The following is an 18,464-nucleotide window of genomic DNA, read 5'->3' on the forward strand; positions in this document are numbered from 1 at the left end:
ACCGATACTTGGCTCTCCACATGACAGAATCAGACTATTTATAAAGTCTCTGACCCTGCATCCTGCTTTGGGGTATATCACATTTCTCCCTATATGCTACATGGCAAGATGCAAGGCAGTGATCCCTCCTCTCTGCCATGAAGCTGGTGGAGTTCAACCTCCCCACACTTCCCAGCTTCCCTTCCAAACCAGCAGCGCTCCTGACTCCTCACTGTTCCCAAAATCCCTCTGCAGGACCGTCCTTGTCCTTTTCCGTAAGGATAATGAGCTCTTAGCATTGTATCTAAAACATAGTCATCTCAAATGGAGACCTTGGTCGAAAGGGCACTGCTCTAAATTGAATCACGTTGAATTGTACTGAAATCAGTTCAGACGAATGGTAATATAAAAATGGCTCCCTATGTACTAGAACAAATAAAAGCTATGGTTTTAGGATTAAATACAATCCTAAACAGGTTATTTGCTAACTCACAACAAGGTGTACAGGAGAGGCAAACGTCATCTTGTGCTGCTGTGACTGATGCTGGGCGTATGTGGCTATCGAAATTCAAAGCTGGGGGGAGTAACGCACATTTCCTGATTCTCTGTAGCCCTTCTGTGTTGAGCTGCCCATTACAAACACAGGGTTTGGACTCATTTATCTTAACAAGCCCTCCTGGCTCTCAGTGAGGACTGACGGGAGGCTCCTCTCCTCCAGTGCTGGGGTGCCCAAGCAGGTGGGTGGCCAAGCAAGGAGGTCCCCATCCTTCCTCCAGTAGGGAGAAGAAAAGCCCTCTATAGCCATTCCTGAAGACACTCTCATCAAGATTTCATGAGAGGGTTAACATTTTTAACCAAGTTCTGCAGACGTGCCAAAAAAGGTTAAGTGACGTGCTCAAAGTACACAGACAGCCAGCATCAGAAAAAATATCTGTAATGCCATTGCTCCGGCTTCATGGTCTACATGCATGATGTCTGCTCGCTGCTAAACTTAATTGCAGCTCAGAGCACACTCAAGAATCAATCTTGGTTTGTCCTGAGACGCTAAAGGCCATTACACTTCCCTGCGGAGCCCTCCCCTCAACCCCAGAGTACATTAATACATTTCTCCTGTAATGTTCTAAAGTGGAAGCTGGCTCTGCAAATAGATTTTTTTTTTATTTTTTTCTTTTTGGCAAGCTGTGCAATCCCGTTAATGAAATTTTGACATACCATGCAGCAGTTTTATGACAGATGCTTAACAATTTCATTAGATATTCATCTTGAGCAACTTTTTGAATTTTAGCCTTCAGTCCAGAATATAAATTTGGGAGTGACAGTTTTATGGGAAAGAAAAAAAAAAAACCAAAGAGAAGTTCTTTATATAATTAACTGCCTGAGTATAAATACACTGCTTTATCTCTTCTGTTTCTTCCTGTTGTATTTTAAATAATTAAAAACTTAACATGAAAGCATGTATCTTCTTACCCCAGAGAGCCATGAAGACCGAGAAGAAGACAGTTGCAGGGTTATCAAACAGATGACTTGCGCGAGCAGTCGCACAAGCAGAGCTCATCTTCCAGTAGCTGCATGTTCTGTCACATAAGGGACACATGGTGATATTGTTTCTCTGGTCACACATTTCCATACTGCAATGAAACAACAAGATATGGAAAAAGCATGGTCAGTATGGCTCCACTTTCTGCGTTCTGATGATCTTCTCTCCTCTGCACAGCATCTGTTTCTGGTCTGTAGGACCGTCAGGTACTACCCTCCCAGTCCTTCCCAGCTCTGGTCCACCGAGCAGCTCCGTCCATGACCTACACCATTGCATGGGCTGCTGTCTCCCTCCATCCCCAACCCTACTTCTATTCCAGGGAATAAGAGAGAGCATTATGAGAGGCATAGCGCTCTATTTACTATAGAATCTTGAAGTAAAACACACACAAAAAAATTAAAAATCAGTCTTGTTTTGAGATACTAACTACAGCACTAGATAAGGTACAAGGGAAGTGCTGAGCATCAAGAGAAGGGAGTTCAACAAATTTAACTTCTCTGCACTCCATCTGTGAAATAGCAACAGTGACATTCCCTTTGACTTTCTTCAACTGTTGGAAGCAGTACAAAGCGCTCTTAATGAACAAAGAAAATACATCTATTTTTTGATACCCATTATCTGCTTTGTTACTCAGTGCTCATGCTGCTTGTACAAAGGATGTAATTTTCATCTACAGCTGATGATGCATGCAGGGTAAAGAACGCAAAATCACAGGGCTTTAAAATATTATAATACAAAACATTAAAAAATTAAAAATAGTAGGGCATCAAGATTTTGCTAATCCCACCACAATTGCTTATTTTAGGCTTGAATGTTCTTGATTCATCTTAATGTCTCACAATGCCCTCCTCAGCATTTTATGATGGGAAGCACTAAAACCTATCATTAGCAGCATATTTGTTGGTTTTGTTTGACATAATGATCTGAGTTAGGAAAAAACCCAACAAAACAAACACCTGAGCAACCGGCCAAGAATTATTTTTAGTACATCAATGCAAACTCCACAAGAAATATTAACAATAAATGCTAACGATTTTAAAACGTGCTGCAGTTTCGCTGCCCACTCTCAGCCCTTGGTAGGGATCCACTGCTTACTGGAAGCAGAAATCAGTGGGACCACAAACAAATCTATTTTTTTTATTTATTTTACCTGGGTATATTCTCATCCACAGTCGCACAGCCATATAGGAAAACAATAATCCCTACAATTGAAGCTGGAATAAGCATTTGTGTATAAACTCCCAGCCAGGCAAAATATAGTCCAATCTTCTCTCCGAAGTATTTTCTGAAACACATTAAAAAAAAGAAATGAGAAATGTTTCCTATTTCTTAAAATATTACAGGGCTAAAATTATGAATCGCAGCTGGATTAAGCATGGAGAAAGTAAGATCTGATGACCTGTGGGAATTTTTTTCTTCTCAGAGGACTCTACTTCTCACGATGCTTGGAGTTAATCCAGAGACACAGGCACCGTGAAAGCAAGTCAGTCCAACTAGTCTTTCTTTTCCCTGTGTTTCTGCCGCATAAATTGGTATCTTTGGACCTTCTGTGAACAAATCTTCTTAAAGAAGCATCTAATTTTCTTCAGAGAGTCTCAGCTCTCACCATGAGCAAACAAAATTAATTAAAAATATGTTCCCTGCAAGCTTTCACACTAGTTGGGACACATCAGCGTGTTTCTAAACCCATAGAAAATTGTTTTTCTGCCAGTGACCTTCCCATTCTCTGGGGTCTCCCGGGGTGGCACCGAGGGCAGCATCTGCACAGGGACACCAGCATGAGCATCATAGAATGGTTAGAGCTGGAACGGACCTTAAAGATCATCGAGTTCCAACCCCCTGCCATGGGCAGGGACACCTCCCTCTAAACCAGGTTGCTCCAAGCCCAGTCCACCCTGGCCTTGAACCCCTCCAGGGATGGGGCAGCCACAGCTTCTCTGGGCAACCTGGGCCAGCGTCTCACCACCCTTGCAGGAAAAAATTTCTTCCTGATACCTAATCTAAATCTCCCCTCTTTCAGTTTAAAACTGTTACCCCTCGTCCTATCACTCCACTCCCTGATCAAGAGTCTCTCCCCATCTCTCCTGTAGCCCCCTTTAGGGACTGGAAGGGGCTCTAAGGTCTCCCCAGAGCCTTCTCTTCTCCAGGCTGAACAACCCCAACTCTCTCGTGCTGTGCACAGCTTCAGCGTGGAAAAATGACGTTAAGGGCTAAACTCTCACCTCACCAGGTCAATTGGCTGATATTTGTAGAAGACTCCGTAGCTCGCCCACTCCTCACACAGGAGCTGTAAAACAGAAAGGCAAGGCAAAAGCTAAAGTACCGTGTACACAAGAGTTTTCTCCTTCGGTCCCAGCAAAACCCAGAGCTCACGCTGTGGATCTGCCTTCACTGCTTCGTGGTTTCAACCCATAATCTGCCAACACACGCAGTCTGCATTAAGTATTAAAAACAAATTTGATGATTTGGCATGCTATGATACAGTGATGAATTCTAGTACATTAAAAGGCTCTTCAGCCATGGGACTGATGGATAACGATAGCAGGGACGGGGAGAGTAGTCCTGATTTTATGATCTGTAGGAGGTATTTAGCAGACTGGATGTGAAAGATGAATATGCTTTGAATTACAAGACAGAAAAAAAGTAGAATAAACTAGTTTGTCTTCACTATACTAATATTTGGGATCCATCAGGAAGAGCTGTACAAAGGTGCCTTGAAGGCTGTGTTTAAGAGTTTTTCAGTTTTAAACGAAAAGAACATGATAATTTCCACTTATCTTTTTGGTTAGGATAGGGGCCAAGGAAAACAATGATCCCCATTACTGATTGATAAAATTGAATCCCTCACAAAAATAGGTTCCTCTGAGACCTTCAACTTATCCTTTACTTTGTAAAATGTATAAATAGCGCTTCTCAGATCCGATTATTTTCTTCATCCAGTTCAGCCAACAGAGTGAACAAGAAATTAGTTTGCATGTACAAAATACCGGAGAAAACGAACTGTGCTCGTCGGCCACCCACCCACCACCTCCTCGGTGGGACAAGGGGAAGAGAAGCTTTGCATCTTCTTGTCAATCAGGTCTCCCTTTTCTGCTTCTCCCCCTGCTTCAACCCAGTGACAGGAACCTGGTAGCAGGATGTTCTTGGACCAACAACTGATATTTCAAGGAGATGCCTTGATGGTCGCTCCTGTTTTCATTAATTCATCTGGCAACAACATAATCTTTTTCCTTTTGCCTCAAACGTAAGAGCATGAACTGATTATTACCGAGGTATTTCTTTTCATCGAACATTGGGTAAAAAAGAGGCAGAAAATGTCAGGGCTCGGTTACACAAACCTCCCTCGGTGTGTGGGGGCTGCACAACCAGCTCAGCCATGGAAGAAACTGCAACGGGGAACCGAGACCTAAACCAGTTATCATAGCAGGGAGGGCAACGTTATTAATCTTGTTCATAGAAAAACAGACCAAACAGGATGTTATTGCTTAAATCTGTTGGCTCTTTTATCATGAGAAACTTGGCATGTGTCAGCCTCCCACGTTTCTCCAGCGAAAGGCAGCGGAGCAGGGATGGGCAGAGGGGCATTCCTGTTGCTGCCCGTACCCGTTCCTACTGCTCCCGTTTTATTGCAGAGAAATCATACAGCGAGAACAGCCTTTCTAGAGCAGTTTTGCAATTCTCCTGCCAAATCATTAACACAAACTTTCCAAGCTGAGCTGCCGTACTCCTCATGCAAACAGTTCCAGTAATGCAAAAAAATACAACTTCTTTACTTTTACAGAAATAAGCGGACCGTAGATTTTGCCCTCTGATACCCCAAATCATTAATCTTTGTTAGTTTCCTTACAATAGTAGTAGCAAAACCGGAATCCTCAAGGCAGGCCTTTATTAAACAGTAACACTTGCAATTTTTATTTTTATTCTGCCTTAGGTTTATTTCAACCACATTTCCAAAAGTTTAAGGGCAGCTGCCTATATCTGGGAAACAACTAATGACTCTGGTCACCTCAACATCCATGTGGAGTAAGACCCTTCCTTTTATTATTTTTTTACTTCATTTTCACAAGCTAAGTTTGTGCTGGAAATCAGATTCCTTTTCTGTGATCTAAGCGGGCCAAGCATATCAGGAAAATACTAAACTAAGGACATTTTGCATGAGTGCCTGTTTCAGTTTTGCATAGCACTTCAAACCAAATTTGCAGCTAAAGTACAAACGAATTATCTCATTTATCCTGACATTTCTCAGCCTGATATTCAAAGCACAGCTTCAAAGACACGATTAGAGGAGATCAGCGCACTAGTCCTAAATATTTACTTCATTTCTATGCCTCAAATCTCTAATTTTGTTGTTAAAAAAGGCACGAGCCTGGCCCAGCACTGGATTAGATTAAAGAAAGCTTCAAGAAACCAGAAGCGACATGCCAAAACACACCAAAAGATTATTTGAGGGAACTGCAAGTCAAAAGCCAAGGTAAACATTTCCAAACACACAGTGAACTTGTGAAATGAGTGAATTTGTGAGGTTTGAAAAGTTAGGAATAAAGACGATAATTCAGACACTTTGAGAAAACATGGACTTTCATCCTATTTTTGGTTGAGCAACGTGTTGCTTAATAATGAAATGACAGGTATGTGGTATTTTTAACACCAATCAATAGAGGGGGAGAAATAACAGCCATTGCCTTTTGATGAGCCACTTGCACTTAAAGGCCCAGCAGACATTTACCTTTGGCTACCCATTTTTATATGACCAACTTGGAGGGTTTTAGATCTGCTTTTTCTACAACCTGAGCCCACGCTGGTCCACAGCGTCTCGTTGGAGACGTGGCCATGAAACAAACTGGAAAGGCAAAGTTTCAAGCCTGAAAGTCCAACATCATATGCACCCAAATTTAGTGGCTCCTCCTGAGAGAACTGGTTGTAACCTCTCTGTTTCAGTTTTTGTCTGATACATGGAGAAGCAGCCTATCTTCTGTTAGAGAAGTGTGATGGGGAGCAGGTAGGAAGTGCGCTCTGAATTAAGAAATCAACATTTCTGCAAAGGGTGAAGAATTTGCATTTTCTTATGAAAAGTACTTCCTTAGAACAATTTGTACCCACTTTACTACAATGAATAGATGCCTTTTGGTATACAGGCAATAAAAACACCATTTAAACCACTGACTGTGGTCAATGCAATGCATCAGTATACATCCACAGGACAGTTTGTAGCTGAAGAGCGCACATTAAAGCTTTGCTGAGAATGTCTCATTTCTGATAAATATTCAATCTTTATCTTTCCCAGTAACTTCTAGGCTTGTGCTTTCAGCTGCCTCTCTCTTCCCCCCCACCCAGTTCTGCTCCTCACGCTCCAGACCAGCAGCACATTAGTTCAGCAGAGGTTGCAGTGCTGAGACCGGAGCTCGCCCTCGAGCGAAGCAGGATTTATGTCAGATACGGGTACCAGAATATGAGTGAGCATATTTTCATCAGAGCTGGCCTGAAATTACACCATCTGAACTTTAGGAGGAGTTATATGTGAATGCTGCTCTTACCAACATGGCCAGAAATAGATTGTTATCAAGCTTGGTAATTTATACATATCCATACTGTGTTCCACGTTCGGGCAAACTTAAGCACTGGAAAGTACTTCTGTACTTTTCCTGCTTGGCATTTAGTGCCTTTTTTGTGGTATTTTCTGTGAAATCTTGGGAAACGTCCAGATTCCAACAGGTGACGACTCAGGCTGAGACTCTTCTGAATATGTTAAACCTCCTTTATATCAACTTACTTTTCTGTCATTAGGTTCAACGTTTTCACCTTCATAGTCACCCTTTAAAAAAAGAAGAAAATCTGCATCATTCAGTGAGTCGCGCCCAGAGCTGCTATGCATCTTGCATACCCATGTATCCCACTCACTTAATGCATCAAAACCAGAAAAAGCAATCTGTAAAATAATGCTGTACTTTAGGAGTTCATTTGTCATAGCACACTTTGTCTTCTGTCGTCAGGCACATTAAGAAAGAGTAATAATGTCTGTCACTGGGGGAAAAAGGAATGAATAAGTGATAAAGGTGGCCTAAAAATGTCAAGGGAAAGGATGCGGTATTGCCATGGTATTTGGGGTTCAGCTCAGTCCACTTGAAACAGAAGAGACCAGCTGAGAGAGCTGATCCCTATCCAGACTCTCCCAACACTCAGTGCTGATTAGATTCGAGGTTTTAATTTGGAGCTATTTTTAAATACGATAAAGGAGTAAACTAAGACAATAAATAACTTATATACAAAAGAGTATCAGTAGCTGTCTAAGGACGTGAGACAAGTACATGCAGAGAAGTTTATTTAACCTTTCTGAATTTCTAAGCGATATTGCTGTAATTTAAGAGCGCCTGACATTTATGATAAACATCAGGCAGATAAAGAGGCCGTTCTGGTCTCAGTTACAGCGAGATAAAACATTGTGGTCCTATGTAAAACAAGTGAGAGTGAGGGGAGCAGAAAACTAGGAAGACACACTTCACCTCCACATCCCACGCCGGAAAACTGGCAACGGGCTCGACAGCCCTGGTGCGCTCACACAGCCAGAACGTGGCATGACTGCCACGTCCCCTTGACGTCTGTCAAGCCTGTCTGTGAGGGTCTAGCTCAGAGTGTGTGCTTGTCAGTTCGAGTTGTACCTTGAACCTCTAAGTTAAAATGTCATCAGCATCCCACAGCTGTGCACCTCTGGCAGGATGGGGATCCCCAGGTCGGGTATGAGCCCCACCAAAATTCCCCACCTCTCTCTAATCCTCTTGATGAACACACTCTGACACCTTATCAAACTGCTCAAAAGCAGATTTCATCAGTAAGAAGGTCTGCAGTCACGTCCATGAAATGTCCTATGAAATACATAATTGCAAAACTCTCACTTATGTTTTTCCTCCGGTGGCAACCAATGGCATAAACACACAGCCAGTGACATCTCCGCACTTGCCAGGGGGATGCCAGGGATGTGGATGAGGGAACCAGCCGCTCGGTGCCCCAGGAATAAATATGTTTTCTAGAACTCATGCCAGGAACCCCGGGAGCAGAAGGTTGGAAACTAACAGAAGCGTTTTGTTTGCTAAGCCACCGACACAACTCTTCTAACATTATGTTCAAACACTCACAATCACCAAAGGTAGAACAGAGACAGGGAATTCATTAAAAGCGAGCAGAGCAATGGAAACAACCTGCTGAAGTTCCTGCAGTCATGATACAAGCGAGCAGGAAGTCAGGATCCAAAACACTGGTGTTTGGGATGATGCCATTAATACGTAACACATTAAGGATTTCTTGGTGTCAAATAGTAGATGTGTAAAATATATTGTAAGATCACTTACATCATGCAAAGGATATGCAGCACTGTAAACTCCATTGGCAAGCAGACTGGTGATCCCTTGAAAAATAAAGACATAATAGTTATTTACAATTTCGAGGTTAGACAGCCTCACTTTATCATCCTTCCTGGAGATTTCCCTCAAAATAATACCCATTTGGTCAGATAATGATTTTTCTGCCATCTCATTCCTTTCCATGTAGTTTCATTTTTAATCATATAGGTTATTAAACATGACTCATTTTATGAAATGGAAAACTGCAGAGAGCAAGAGGAAGTCATATATATTTGAGAATCAAGAATTAGAAGCCAATGACTTGAAATTAGTCATTAAAATAAATTACATTTTCTGAAAAGTCAGTTTGATTTAAGGGCAAGCCTGCAGATTTGAGAGTGTGTAGCAGAAGGCTCGATCACGAGAAGAATATGGCTGGAATTGATGGCATACGGGAACAGGCATACGCACGCATCATCCACACAAAGTTTTGAATTCAGATTTCAGATTGATTAGAGAAAATTGTAGGGAAAGCCTTTGCGAAGACCTTGGCGTAATACTTACCATATTTACCACATTTTCGTCTTTTATTTAAAAGGGTAGTTTCCTTCTTTCTTCCCTCTCCTTTCCCTGTTTACACATCCGTTTATTAGTGACATGCATGAGGCTGAAAGCAATTAATGCTTCATCTACAAAATGTATGCGGCACAAGGCACTCTGAGGAGTCCTGCCTTCCCAGATGTGGTGTCGCTCCTTCACTTGGGGACAGAGTACGGGAGGCGAGGGTGGTTGGGGAAGAGTCAACATCTAAGTTTGGAGGAGCACAACAGCGAGGGGCTCCTCCACACTGCAGCTCGCTGCACCATTCCCAAAGGTCATTCGGCTGGACGTGGACCTTTAAGGGCTATAGCACATTACTTCTCTAATGTTCTTGCTGCAGCTGCTGGCATGAATAGAGATACTTCCAATTATGGAGCACTACCCACGTCTGAAGGTGTCGCGTTATCCGTGAAGACACATTTGGGGATTCAACGAACCAGCCTTGGGTGCTGAATCAGAGCTAAGTCTTTGTGCAAGGTTAAGTTGATTAATGCCAATAATAATAATAATTAAAAAATCTGGCCACTTGCATCGTGGAGAATTTAAAAGGACTTGGAAAAAGAAAAGAAAAATGATGTGCTACAGTCTGCTCCGTGTTCCCCATCAGTTCATTTCTAAGAAAAGAGTGTGCGACTGGATTTGAAGGAACAGCGATGATGAACCAGGAAACAGCTCACTGTAGGTTCACCGAGACATTGAAATGAGAATTTTTCAAGTTTATTTAACGTTTTCGAGATACTAGTCACCTGCTGGAGGAACTGCTCCAAGAGTGCTCAGTATCCCGCAGTATCATTAATTTTCAAAGTCCAATTTAAGATTATACAGTACTATGAATTGTCTTCAAATGTTTCCACGCTTCTGGCAGAAACAACTAGTGAGCAGATAAATTGTTTTTCTAGGGCTGTGCGACCGACCGAAGAGCTGCATAGTACCCCTCTGCATAGCAGTATTTAACAGTGAAGACACATTTTCACGAATTTGCAAAATAAATAACAAAGACTGCAGTGTTCACTGGGCAACCGCCTTTTTCCTGCTGGGCAGAAATGTTGCAGCATTATCTGTGTTTGCTCAGATTTATTTGCAACCTTTGCTGGGTTGTAACCCAGCGTTCCAGGGCTGGAACACAAAGGACCCGATTGAGTTATGCTGAGTATACCCACGGACAACTTGGTCTAATGACATTTTTATTAGGCATACTGTGTGACCTTGCCAGTTTCAGGTAGAAGAACGATCCAGGAATCCTAACACTTTACTTTCCTTTAGCCTCTGCCCTATTCAACTAATCTCTAATGCGTTTCCCATTTCTGGACAAAAAAAAAAAAAAATAAAAAAAAAAATAGAAAGAAAGGAAAAATAACAAATCAAGTGAGTAACCAACTCCAAGGCAAGAATTCAAACTGAGCTGTATGACCTTCCACTTTCAAGAGTGCAAATACGTAATTTCCAATGAAAATGATCCAGCACCAGACTCGAAAAGGGTCCTGAAAGTCACAGATTAATTTAGATTTCCCATGCTACAGGGAAACAGTGCTTCTGTTAATACTGGCTGAACACCAAAATTTAGTGTATATAAGAACTCAACAATTGTACATTGTATGTTGTTACTTCAACAGAAAAGTCTGTTGGACTTTTGGAAATCATTTCTGGCATAATAATTCTTCTATTATTCGATGTATTTCTAAGCAGCTGATGGGTCAATATTGAACAGAACTACCTGTAATTCAAGTTCCCATTGTTTTATTTAACTGCTTGTAGGCAAATAAATGCTGTAACAGATTCCAACAATTATCAAACATTTTCTCCCATGTTCATGCACTTTTCTCACAGAAATTTGTTTTTACTGGCTGTTTGTTAAGAAGCTTGGATATGAGGGAAAGTAGCCTTCTGCTTTATATTTTTGGTTTACCATTAACTGTTTGTTAACTTTGGTCCCACAGTCAAGTATATACCTATATATCATGATACGTATAAATAAAGTATGTAACAACTGAACAGGAAAAGCTGCCAACAAAGCTTTAAGGTGACCTGATTTGCAATTCATGTTTACCTGTATTATGAATTTAGTTCTTGGAGGCTGAGCCCGAAGGCTGAAATCCTAAAACCACTGGCCGTGGCAGCACGAACTTCACACCCGCTGACTTGCAATAACTGTTTTGAGGGCTAAGAGAGGGCCCAGCTTTCAGTGTGTGCCTTAGTCCTTGGCCTTTAATCTCAGTTCCATTTAGGACAGCGTTTCGGGCAGTCATCGGTTAGGACCATTCCACTCGAGTCATCGAAAAGCCATCCCACCATAAAAATGTGAGGTTAGTACTTAAAAGGAATGGGCCAAGCCCATGCAGACTTTCACTGCAGTTATTGGAATTCATGGTAATACCCTCATCCACTTCAGTGAGAGTAAAACTGAACCGACGCAGAGCATGTATTACCCACTGGTTTGTATCACATCCAGTCCTGCTGCAAAGCATCTAACATCTGCAGGGGCTATATGCTCACTTACCATTTAATTTAGAGTCGAATCTATAAATTCATGTTTGAAAAAATTCCAAACAGCTACATTAATTAAATTAAATTTCCACATAAAACAATTATATCCGCTCACATCAAATCAGAGAGCAGGGGAAAAACCTAAACTCTGCAGCCAACAACTCTGCAATTATTTTCAATACCTGAAAACGATATCAATCTTAAAGCTAAATAAAGGTCCTTACCCATGCTATATTTTGCTTTGGTACACGTCGTTCTTTTCAATATTTCATAAACCTACAGAAGTAAAATAAAAGAAAGGAAGGGGTTACTTCAGATACTGCCAGGGAAAAGCACAATCTTTTTTGTGTACAAATTGGCAAATATTTGTACATTGGCAAAACCAAGCTCAAATATTGGCAAATATTGGCAAAACCAAGATGTCGATGAAATCATCATTCTTTAATAAAAGTCATGGTATTCAGGAGAGCAGGGCTTAAAGATTTCCATGCCGAGTTATGCGTATAAGAGAGGAAAGCTTAAATAGCCAGCTACTGAAATAATTGATCGGGGGAAACAGGCTTACATTTAAGCATTTGTACAGCAGAAATGCTATTTTTGCTCATGTCAGACGTCGATCAAAGATGAGAAGCCCTTTTTTACCCGGACCAAGCGTTGTGCTGGGCCAGCTCTTCTCTCGCCCCCAATGGCGCAGAGCTGGCTTCAACGCCAGGACTTCGGCAGCGCTTCAGGCTCATAACGTGTACGCAGCACGCAGCCGCTCACCAGAAACTGCACTAACGCGGGCTGACCTTAAAATTTCTGAGCTTGCACAACCTCAGTGGCAAAACAGATGTATTTATTTTACGATGTGTTGTATTTATTGCCAAATAACCTTTGCACGTCTCAGCGCACCGCCCGAGCGGTTAAGGTTTCGTCCTGTGCGGAGACGCTCGGAGGCAAGGCAAGAGCTCGGAGGAAAACCACGGGCAAAGGCACCTGCTGCCCGTCGCCTGGCCTGGCTGGGATGTGGTTTCCTGGGGATGCTCGCTAATTAATCCCTGCACTAACGCAGCCAGCGCTTGCCCAATTCATGGAGGGAAGAGAGCGAGGGCATACGAGGCAAGCCCTGCAGCTCACCTGCCTCGTGTTGTCTTCTAACTCCAGTGAGCTAAAGGGCTGTCACAGAATGATTTCCGTTTATATAATGGTGTTAGTTTGGTTTTTTTTTAATAAGTAAGAGGTCTTTGGCTTAGCTTCTATTCATCAAAGACTCACAGGGATTGACTAGATTCCTGTTCATTTTGCAGTAGGCAGAAGGGTCAATATTTGCACTGTCGTTTAAAAACACGCATGACAAAGGCAGGAGAGAACTTTAAGAAACAAGAATACAAAGAGAAATGCAACCAGGAGAAAATAATGCTGGGAAACATTCAATATATCTTTTACTACCAGGTGGTTTACGGGGATTTCAAACAAAGCAACACACAACTTGCATTATTGTTATATGCCTAGTGTTCCTTGAGTAATTAAAAAAACCCCATTCCTCCTCTTCCTCCCAGCCTCTGCTATGAACTCCTTTGGTTTCAGTCCATTTTTTTGGTTAGTCTTGCCCTACGGTGCCATTTGGTCTTGCCACCTTCCTCAGACAACCTGTTGTCCATGAATTTTAACTCTTCATTTGCTCCCTTAAGTTTATTGTACTTACAAGGTTTTTTTACTATATATCTAGACATACAAAAGAAAGTCTACAAACAAAAGCTCTGGGTTTTTTTCCAATCTCAAATTAAACATTTCATCACAAATAAACCAATTCAGTGTTTGTCTTTTTCTTTGCCATTTCTGTGCTGCTGCATCTGCCTTCCCTGGTCAAACTCACCTAAGCCCTGATAACCTGCGCTCACATCAAATCACTGCACTTCAGGCTACAGGGGAACCACATCCTGGGGTCCCCAGACAGGAATTTCAAAGCAGGAAAGAGAAATTAGATATCTCCCTCCCCTTACCGCTGTAGCAATAAAAGACAGCTATAATTGTGATATAAGCTCTTTTTGAAACCACTTAGCATCCAAAAGGCTAATGTTAAATATAAGATAAAAGCACACTCACAGTCACATTCCAACGCAGCGATTAGCAGTGGAATGGGGCAAAGATTCCACATTATACTTTGAAAAGTGTTGCAGCAAGTGCTGCCTGGCACAGTCCCTTCCAGCTGCCCTGGATGTCACACGAGCTCTCCATTCCCCCCTCAGTGGCTATAAAGGAGGCTACACCTTCTCCCCCACTCTATTTTATTTCCTGTAAGTCACAAGGAAGTACTCAAATGTAGTTTGTGATAGCGTGTTCCTCTATTAGGTTTCACTTCCGTAAGGGAATCTCAGAAGTTTAATTATGAGAGGAAAAGCTCCACGCTAGCACTGGAGGAGTAGAGAGACCCTCCAACGCGAAGGCAGGAATGGCTCAGCCCAGTCCCAGGGCTGTGTATGTGTACATCACACTCGCTAACACAATAGGGGCTAATAGAGGCACAAAAAAAATGACAAGATGCAAGTTTCTGTCCTTGTTGCATTTGCTTCATGTGAACTTTATTGTTAAATAAAAATCATAAATAATGTTAAAGAATGTTAAATAAAAATCATAAACCTCAACACTTTTAAGACCATTCTGAAGAATGGCTCCCCAAAACTATAAACAATATTCTCTGTAAACACTGGGCTGTTTCACTGGAATTTGTCTTAGGAGATTTCCCAGCATTTTATAAAAAGAGCAATGTATAGATATGACAAGGTAAATGAGTCACAGGGGCTGCAGGTAGCTGGCAGCAGAACTAGTGGGAGAATCTAAATCTATTCCTTTCTGGTGATATGTCACCTAAGAAACTACGTCCCAGATTAACTGTGAACTAGAAAGAAGATCCGAATTATTTTCCAAAAGGCAGCCACCTGCTAGCATCAAAGACTATTCATCACTTAAGCTAAAGCTGGAAATGCTTTATTTATAATTTATAATCAATAACTGATGTCACAGGCAATCCCTGGTGTTTGGTTAAGAAAGGAAAACTTGCAACAGGCTTTGTACTAAAGCTGGCAAAGGGGTTATTAACACCATGACTAAGGCACTACCCACCATAAATTATTTATATACAGTACTTACTATAGTGCTTCTTGTTTTGCTGTCAAAGAAGGAATCTCTGTCAGACAAATCAAACCTGTTAAAAGATTAGAAGGAAGCCCATTAGGTTGAAAAAAAAAAAGCCAGTAATTTCCTGCTCTTGTTGACCCCTTCAATATTTTCATTTCTCCCGGGGATCTCTCATAGCTAACATTAAAGAATAGCTTGCAGAAACCTCGTTAAAAATGAAGTCTATCACAACTCTCCTATTTCAAAGAGGCTGCTTATACGTTTCACGTATGATGTTATTTGTTTTATATATTTATAGGTTTTTCTGCACAAAAGAGACTGTTGATGCTCATTTAAGTTGAATTCCCGACCACTGCTGGCCTTAAATTTCTCCTAATAATCTTTACCTTTTGTCTGTACCTGAACCCCTGTGAGGCCACTCTTGCCTCCCTTATTCAGCAAAGACACGGGTGGTCTCACTGAAAAAAGTCACCACCACAAACAGTGTAAGGCACATCCGGGCCTGAGCTGAGGAGCATCTTTTGGGCTTTCTCTGAGCCACCAGCCTCCGTCACCGTAGGAACATCCTACAGGTAATAGGACTTGCAAGTCCAATAACATCTCCAATGTCACATACGTTGACTGGCCCAACTAAAATACACATCTCCATTGGTCTTCTGCATCCCTTCATTAAAAACCAAAAACCCCGTATGTATAGTGAAGAAATCCTGCCCTAGGACTGTTATCTGTTCCAGCTGGCACATACATAAACATAGTCTTCAAAGCTTCTCCGCTGGGATGCTGGCCAAGGAAGAGCAGCAGCAAAGCAATCCAGGGCAGTCAAAACTCTGGCGGGGCCCCACCTTCTGATTTTTTCCTACGCCCACGTTTACAGCTATTCTTACGGATCTGCAATCCATGGCAAAGCCATCACTGACTTCATAGCACTTCCAAGGACGTGGGCTGGTTGGCAGCACATGTGTGAGCTGCCCATACCAGGTGAATGAAATTATTCTGAAATTTATCAACCTGCATCTCTGGCTACAAATCTTACTGCTCGTTTTATTTTACATGGAAAGGAGACTGTTGTAAACCACATGATAAATCGTGTTTGGCAGTCTAACAGTTGATGTGTATGGCTATAGATAGGTGTTATATACCCCAACAGCAGCACAGAGATTTCACAGAGGGGTGTAAAGCCTCGTTCCTCTACAGTGAGGAAAAAAAAAAAAAGAAGAAAGTAAATTTACTGCAAAATGGAAATATTCTTTCCCTAAAGAATATTTGGCATTCCTTTTCCCTTTCACCTTTTCTTGCCTTATCAGAAAGGCTGGGACCTGTTGACACAAACATTTACAGAAAGCTTTCACTTACAGGTGCTGTTTCTCTCTGGAGAAGGGGTAGGAGAGGCGCTTCACCGTCTGAGGTTTGTGTTCCGCTACTTTGGGCTGGATGGGCTCTGTTATTTTTTGAATTACAGAGTTAATCTTTTTCAGAAGACCGTGGGTCTGATTGATCTGATACATCTGAGTGGGCAAAGAGAAAAACAGTAAGACTTTATTGCTTTTTGCTTATGCGTAAGTGGGAGTGAACTGTAAGGAATAAGGCATCAATTAAATAAATACATCACAACGAGCTATCGAGCAGTACAGCTTACCTTCTTGGAAACATTCAGAAAGACATAGATGGATGGGAAAGTCAAAACAAGGAAGCAGAGGAAGCCTATTGTTTTTCCTCTGAGCCAAAACACGACCCATGATTCCAAATAATCAGGCTCGGATGTTCAACAGAGATATTCTTGGCACTGACTCCCGAGACACCCGCTCCTCTGGCATTTACTATTTTCTTGGTGCAATGGGACAAAGAAAAGAAGGAGCTACAGAGCCCCTGTGCAAAACAACAGGAGTGGTCTCCTCTCCCAGGGGGCTTTCCTGGGAATACTGTGCAGGTTTCTGAAGTTCCCCCTCTTCCATATAAAGGAACCAAAATATCTCAAATAGTCTATTGCAGTTCTGTAGCACTAAATGCAGGAATTGTGTCAGCAGGTCACAAAAGAGGATTACAGGCTTCTCTCTCTGAGCCACAAAAACTACGTGCAGATCCAGGGCAGGGATCCCACCATAGGAAGATGCTGGAAATAAGGCTTTAGGGGTCTAAAGATGTTCTCAGGCACACCGCTTCTCCTGGCAATGCCTGCAAGCTTAAGTGGCCTCTTTCACACCAAAAAACCCCATCACAAAACGCCCACCCTGACTTTTCTTTTGTGGTAAAGCAGCTTTAACCGCAGGATCACAACAGACTTTTTTGATCTCATTGTGTTTCTGCTTAGAATTGGTGATAAGTGAGGCAATAATGGGGATTAATAAGAAATCCAAACCAAAAGCGTGGTTTCAGTGTTGTAATAAGTGATGCTGGGCCTTGAGACTGTCTCTTGTTCCATTATAGACTTCCCTCCGCAGTCTGGGACATGCACTTAGTATGTGTTTAAATATTAATCCATCTCTAAGCTATGCTCACTGAACAGGTAGCTATCTATCATGGATGACTTAGAATTTAGCTCATGATGAAAATATACTGTCATTTCTTTAATGATATGTCAAGTATTCTGAAAGGTAATTTATTTTGTGGTAGTGGAGTCCCAACCCCTGCAAACATGACTAACGATGTATATGAATAGTCGCTAAACCCAGCGAGACTAATGCACACAAATTGTTCCTCTGATGTTCATTTTCAGCAGTCTAACACTTCAGGCGAGAAAACCCCTCCAAAACACACACATAAATTTCCTCATCAATTGCGACCTCTTTTAAAATCTGCTGAGAGGATGAGGCGTTGTCTGAAATCACTCGCATCCCGTACAGACAGCGGTAGCAGCCAGGAATTCTTGACTTCCATTCCTCCTTCCAGTTATTCTTTCTTTCTGCTGTCCCAAGCAAGCAAGTTTGTGACTCTCATTTTCTGTACAGATTAATTAACTACTTTAAAAATGCTCGTGGGAAGAAAAGTCTACCTTTGTAAGGTGCTGAGAGACGAACATATGTTTAAATCATGCCTTCTAGAGGAAAAAAAAGATCAGGACTCACCTTTTTTGTAGGCATCTTGAGCTTAAGAAATTCTGCCTCTCGACACAATACATTCCACGGTGCGTGTATTTTTACAAATCCAACTCCGTGGATTTTAGTCTTAAAAAAAAGCAAGAGCAAAGGTTACTGATGAGAGGAAACTCAGTATTTTTCTCCTTGTGTTTCACACATCTTTAAGGAACAGTCTATTACCACCAACACTCTAAATCTCATTTGAGACAGCCAGTTTCTAACAACAGGACAATCACTGAACACCTCTCCGTGCTGAGCTGCTACAAAATGTGACTGAAAAATGCTATTGTCTTCCAGAACAATTACCACAGGGTTAAACAGAGAAAAATTGTTTGG

At 41.8% G+C, this 18,464-nt stretch overlaps 1 protein-coding gene across 8 annotated transcripts in view; it reads right to left on the bottom strand.

Moving 5' to 3' along the window:
- ANO1 (anoctamin 1) overlaps positions 1-18,464 on the bottom strand; it is an 83,302-nt gene that overhangs the window by 22,333 nt on the left and 42,505 nt on the right. For 4 of the 8 annotated variants that reach the window (XM_074148465.1, XM_074148462.1, XM_074148463.1 and 1 more), the window contains exons 3-11: positions 18,117-18,215; positions 16,408-16,559; positions 15,067-15,121; positions 12,159-12,210; positions 8,860-8,915; positions 7,287-7,328; positions 3,739-3,803; positions 2,667-2,801; positions 1,447-1,607 (exon numbers count right to left, since the gene is read on the bottom strand). In XM_074148465.1, coding sequence (XP_074004566.1) covers positions 1,447-1,607; positions 2,667-2,801; positions 3,739-3,803; positions 7,287-7,328; positions 8,860-8,915; positions 12,159-12,210; positions 15,067-15,121; positions 16,408-16,559; positions 18,117-18,215 — 817 coding nt within the window. Of the gene's footprint in view, positions 1-1,446; positions 1,608-2,666; positions 2,802-3,738; positions 3,804-7,286; positions 7,329-8,859; positions 8,916-9,414; positions 9,481-12,158; positions 12,211-15,066; positions 15,122-16,407; positions 16,560-18,116; positions 18,216-18,464 lie in introns of all 8 variants that reach the window. The other 4 variants (XM_074148459.1, XM_074148467.1, XM_074148460.1 and 1 more) reach the window with 2 other exon arrangements.

This window comes from Numenius arquata, chromosome 6, assembly GCF_964106895.1.
Source record: "Numenius arquata chromosome 6, bNumArq3.hap1.1, whole genome shotgun sequence".
In the NCBI taxonomy this organism is placed as follows: domain Eukaryota; kingdom Metazoa; phylum Chordata; class Aves; order Charadriiformes; family Scolopacidae; genus Numenius; species Numenius arquata.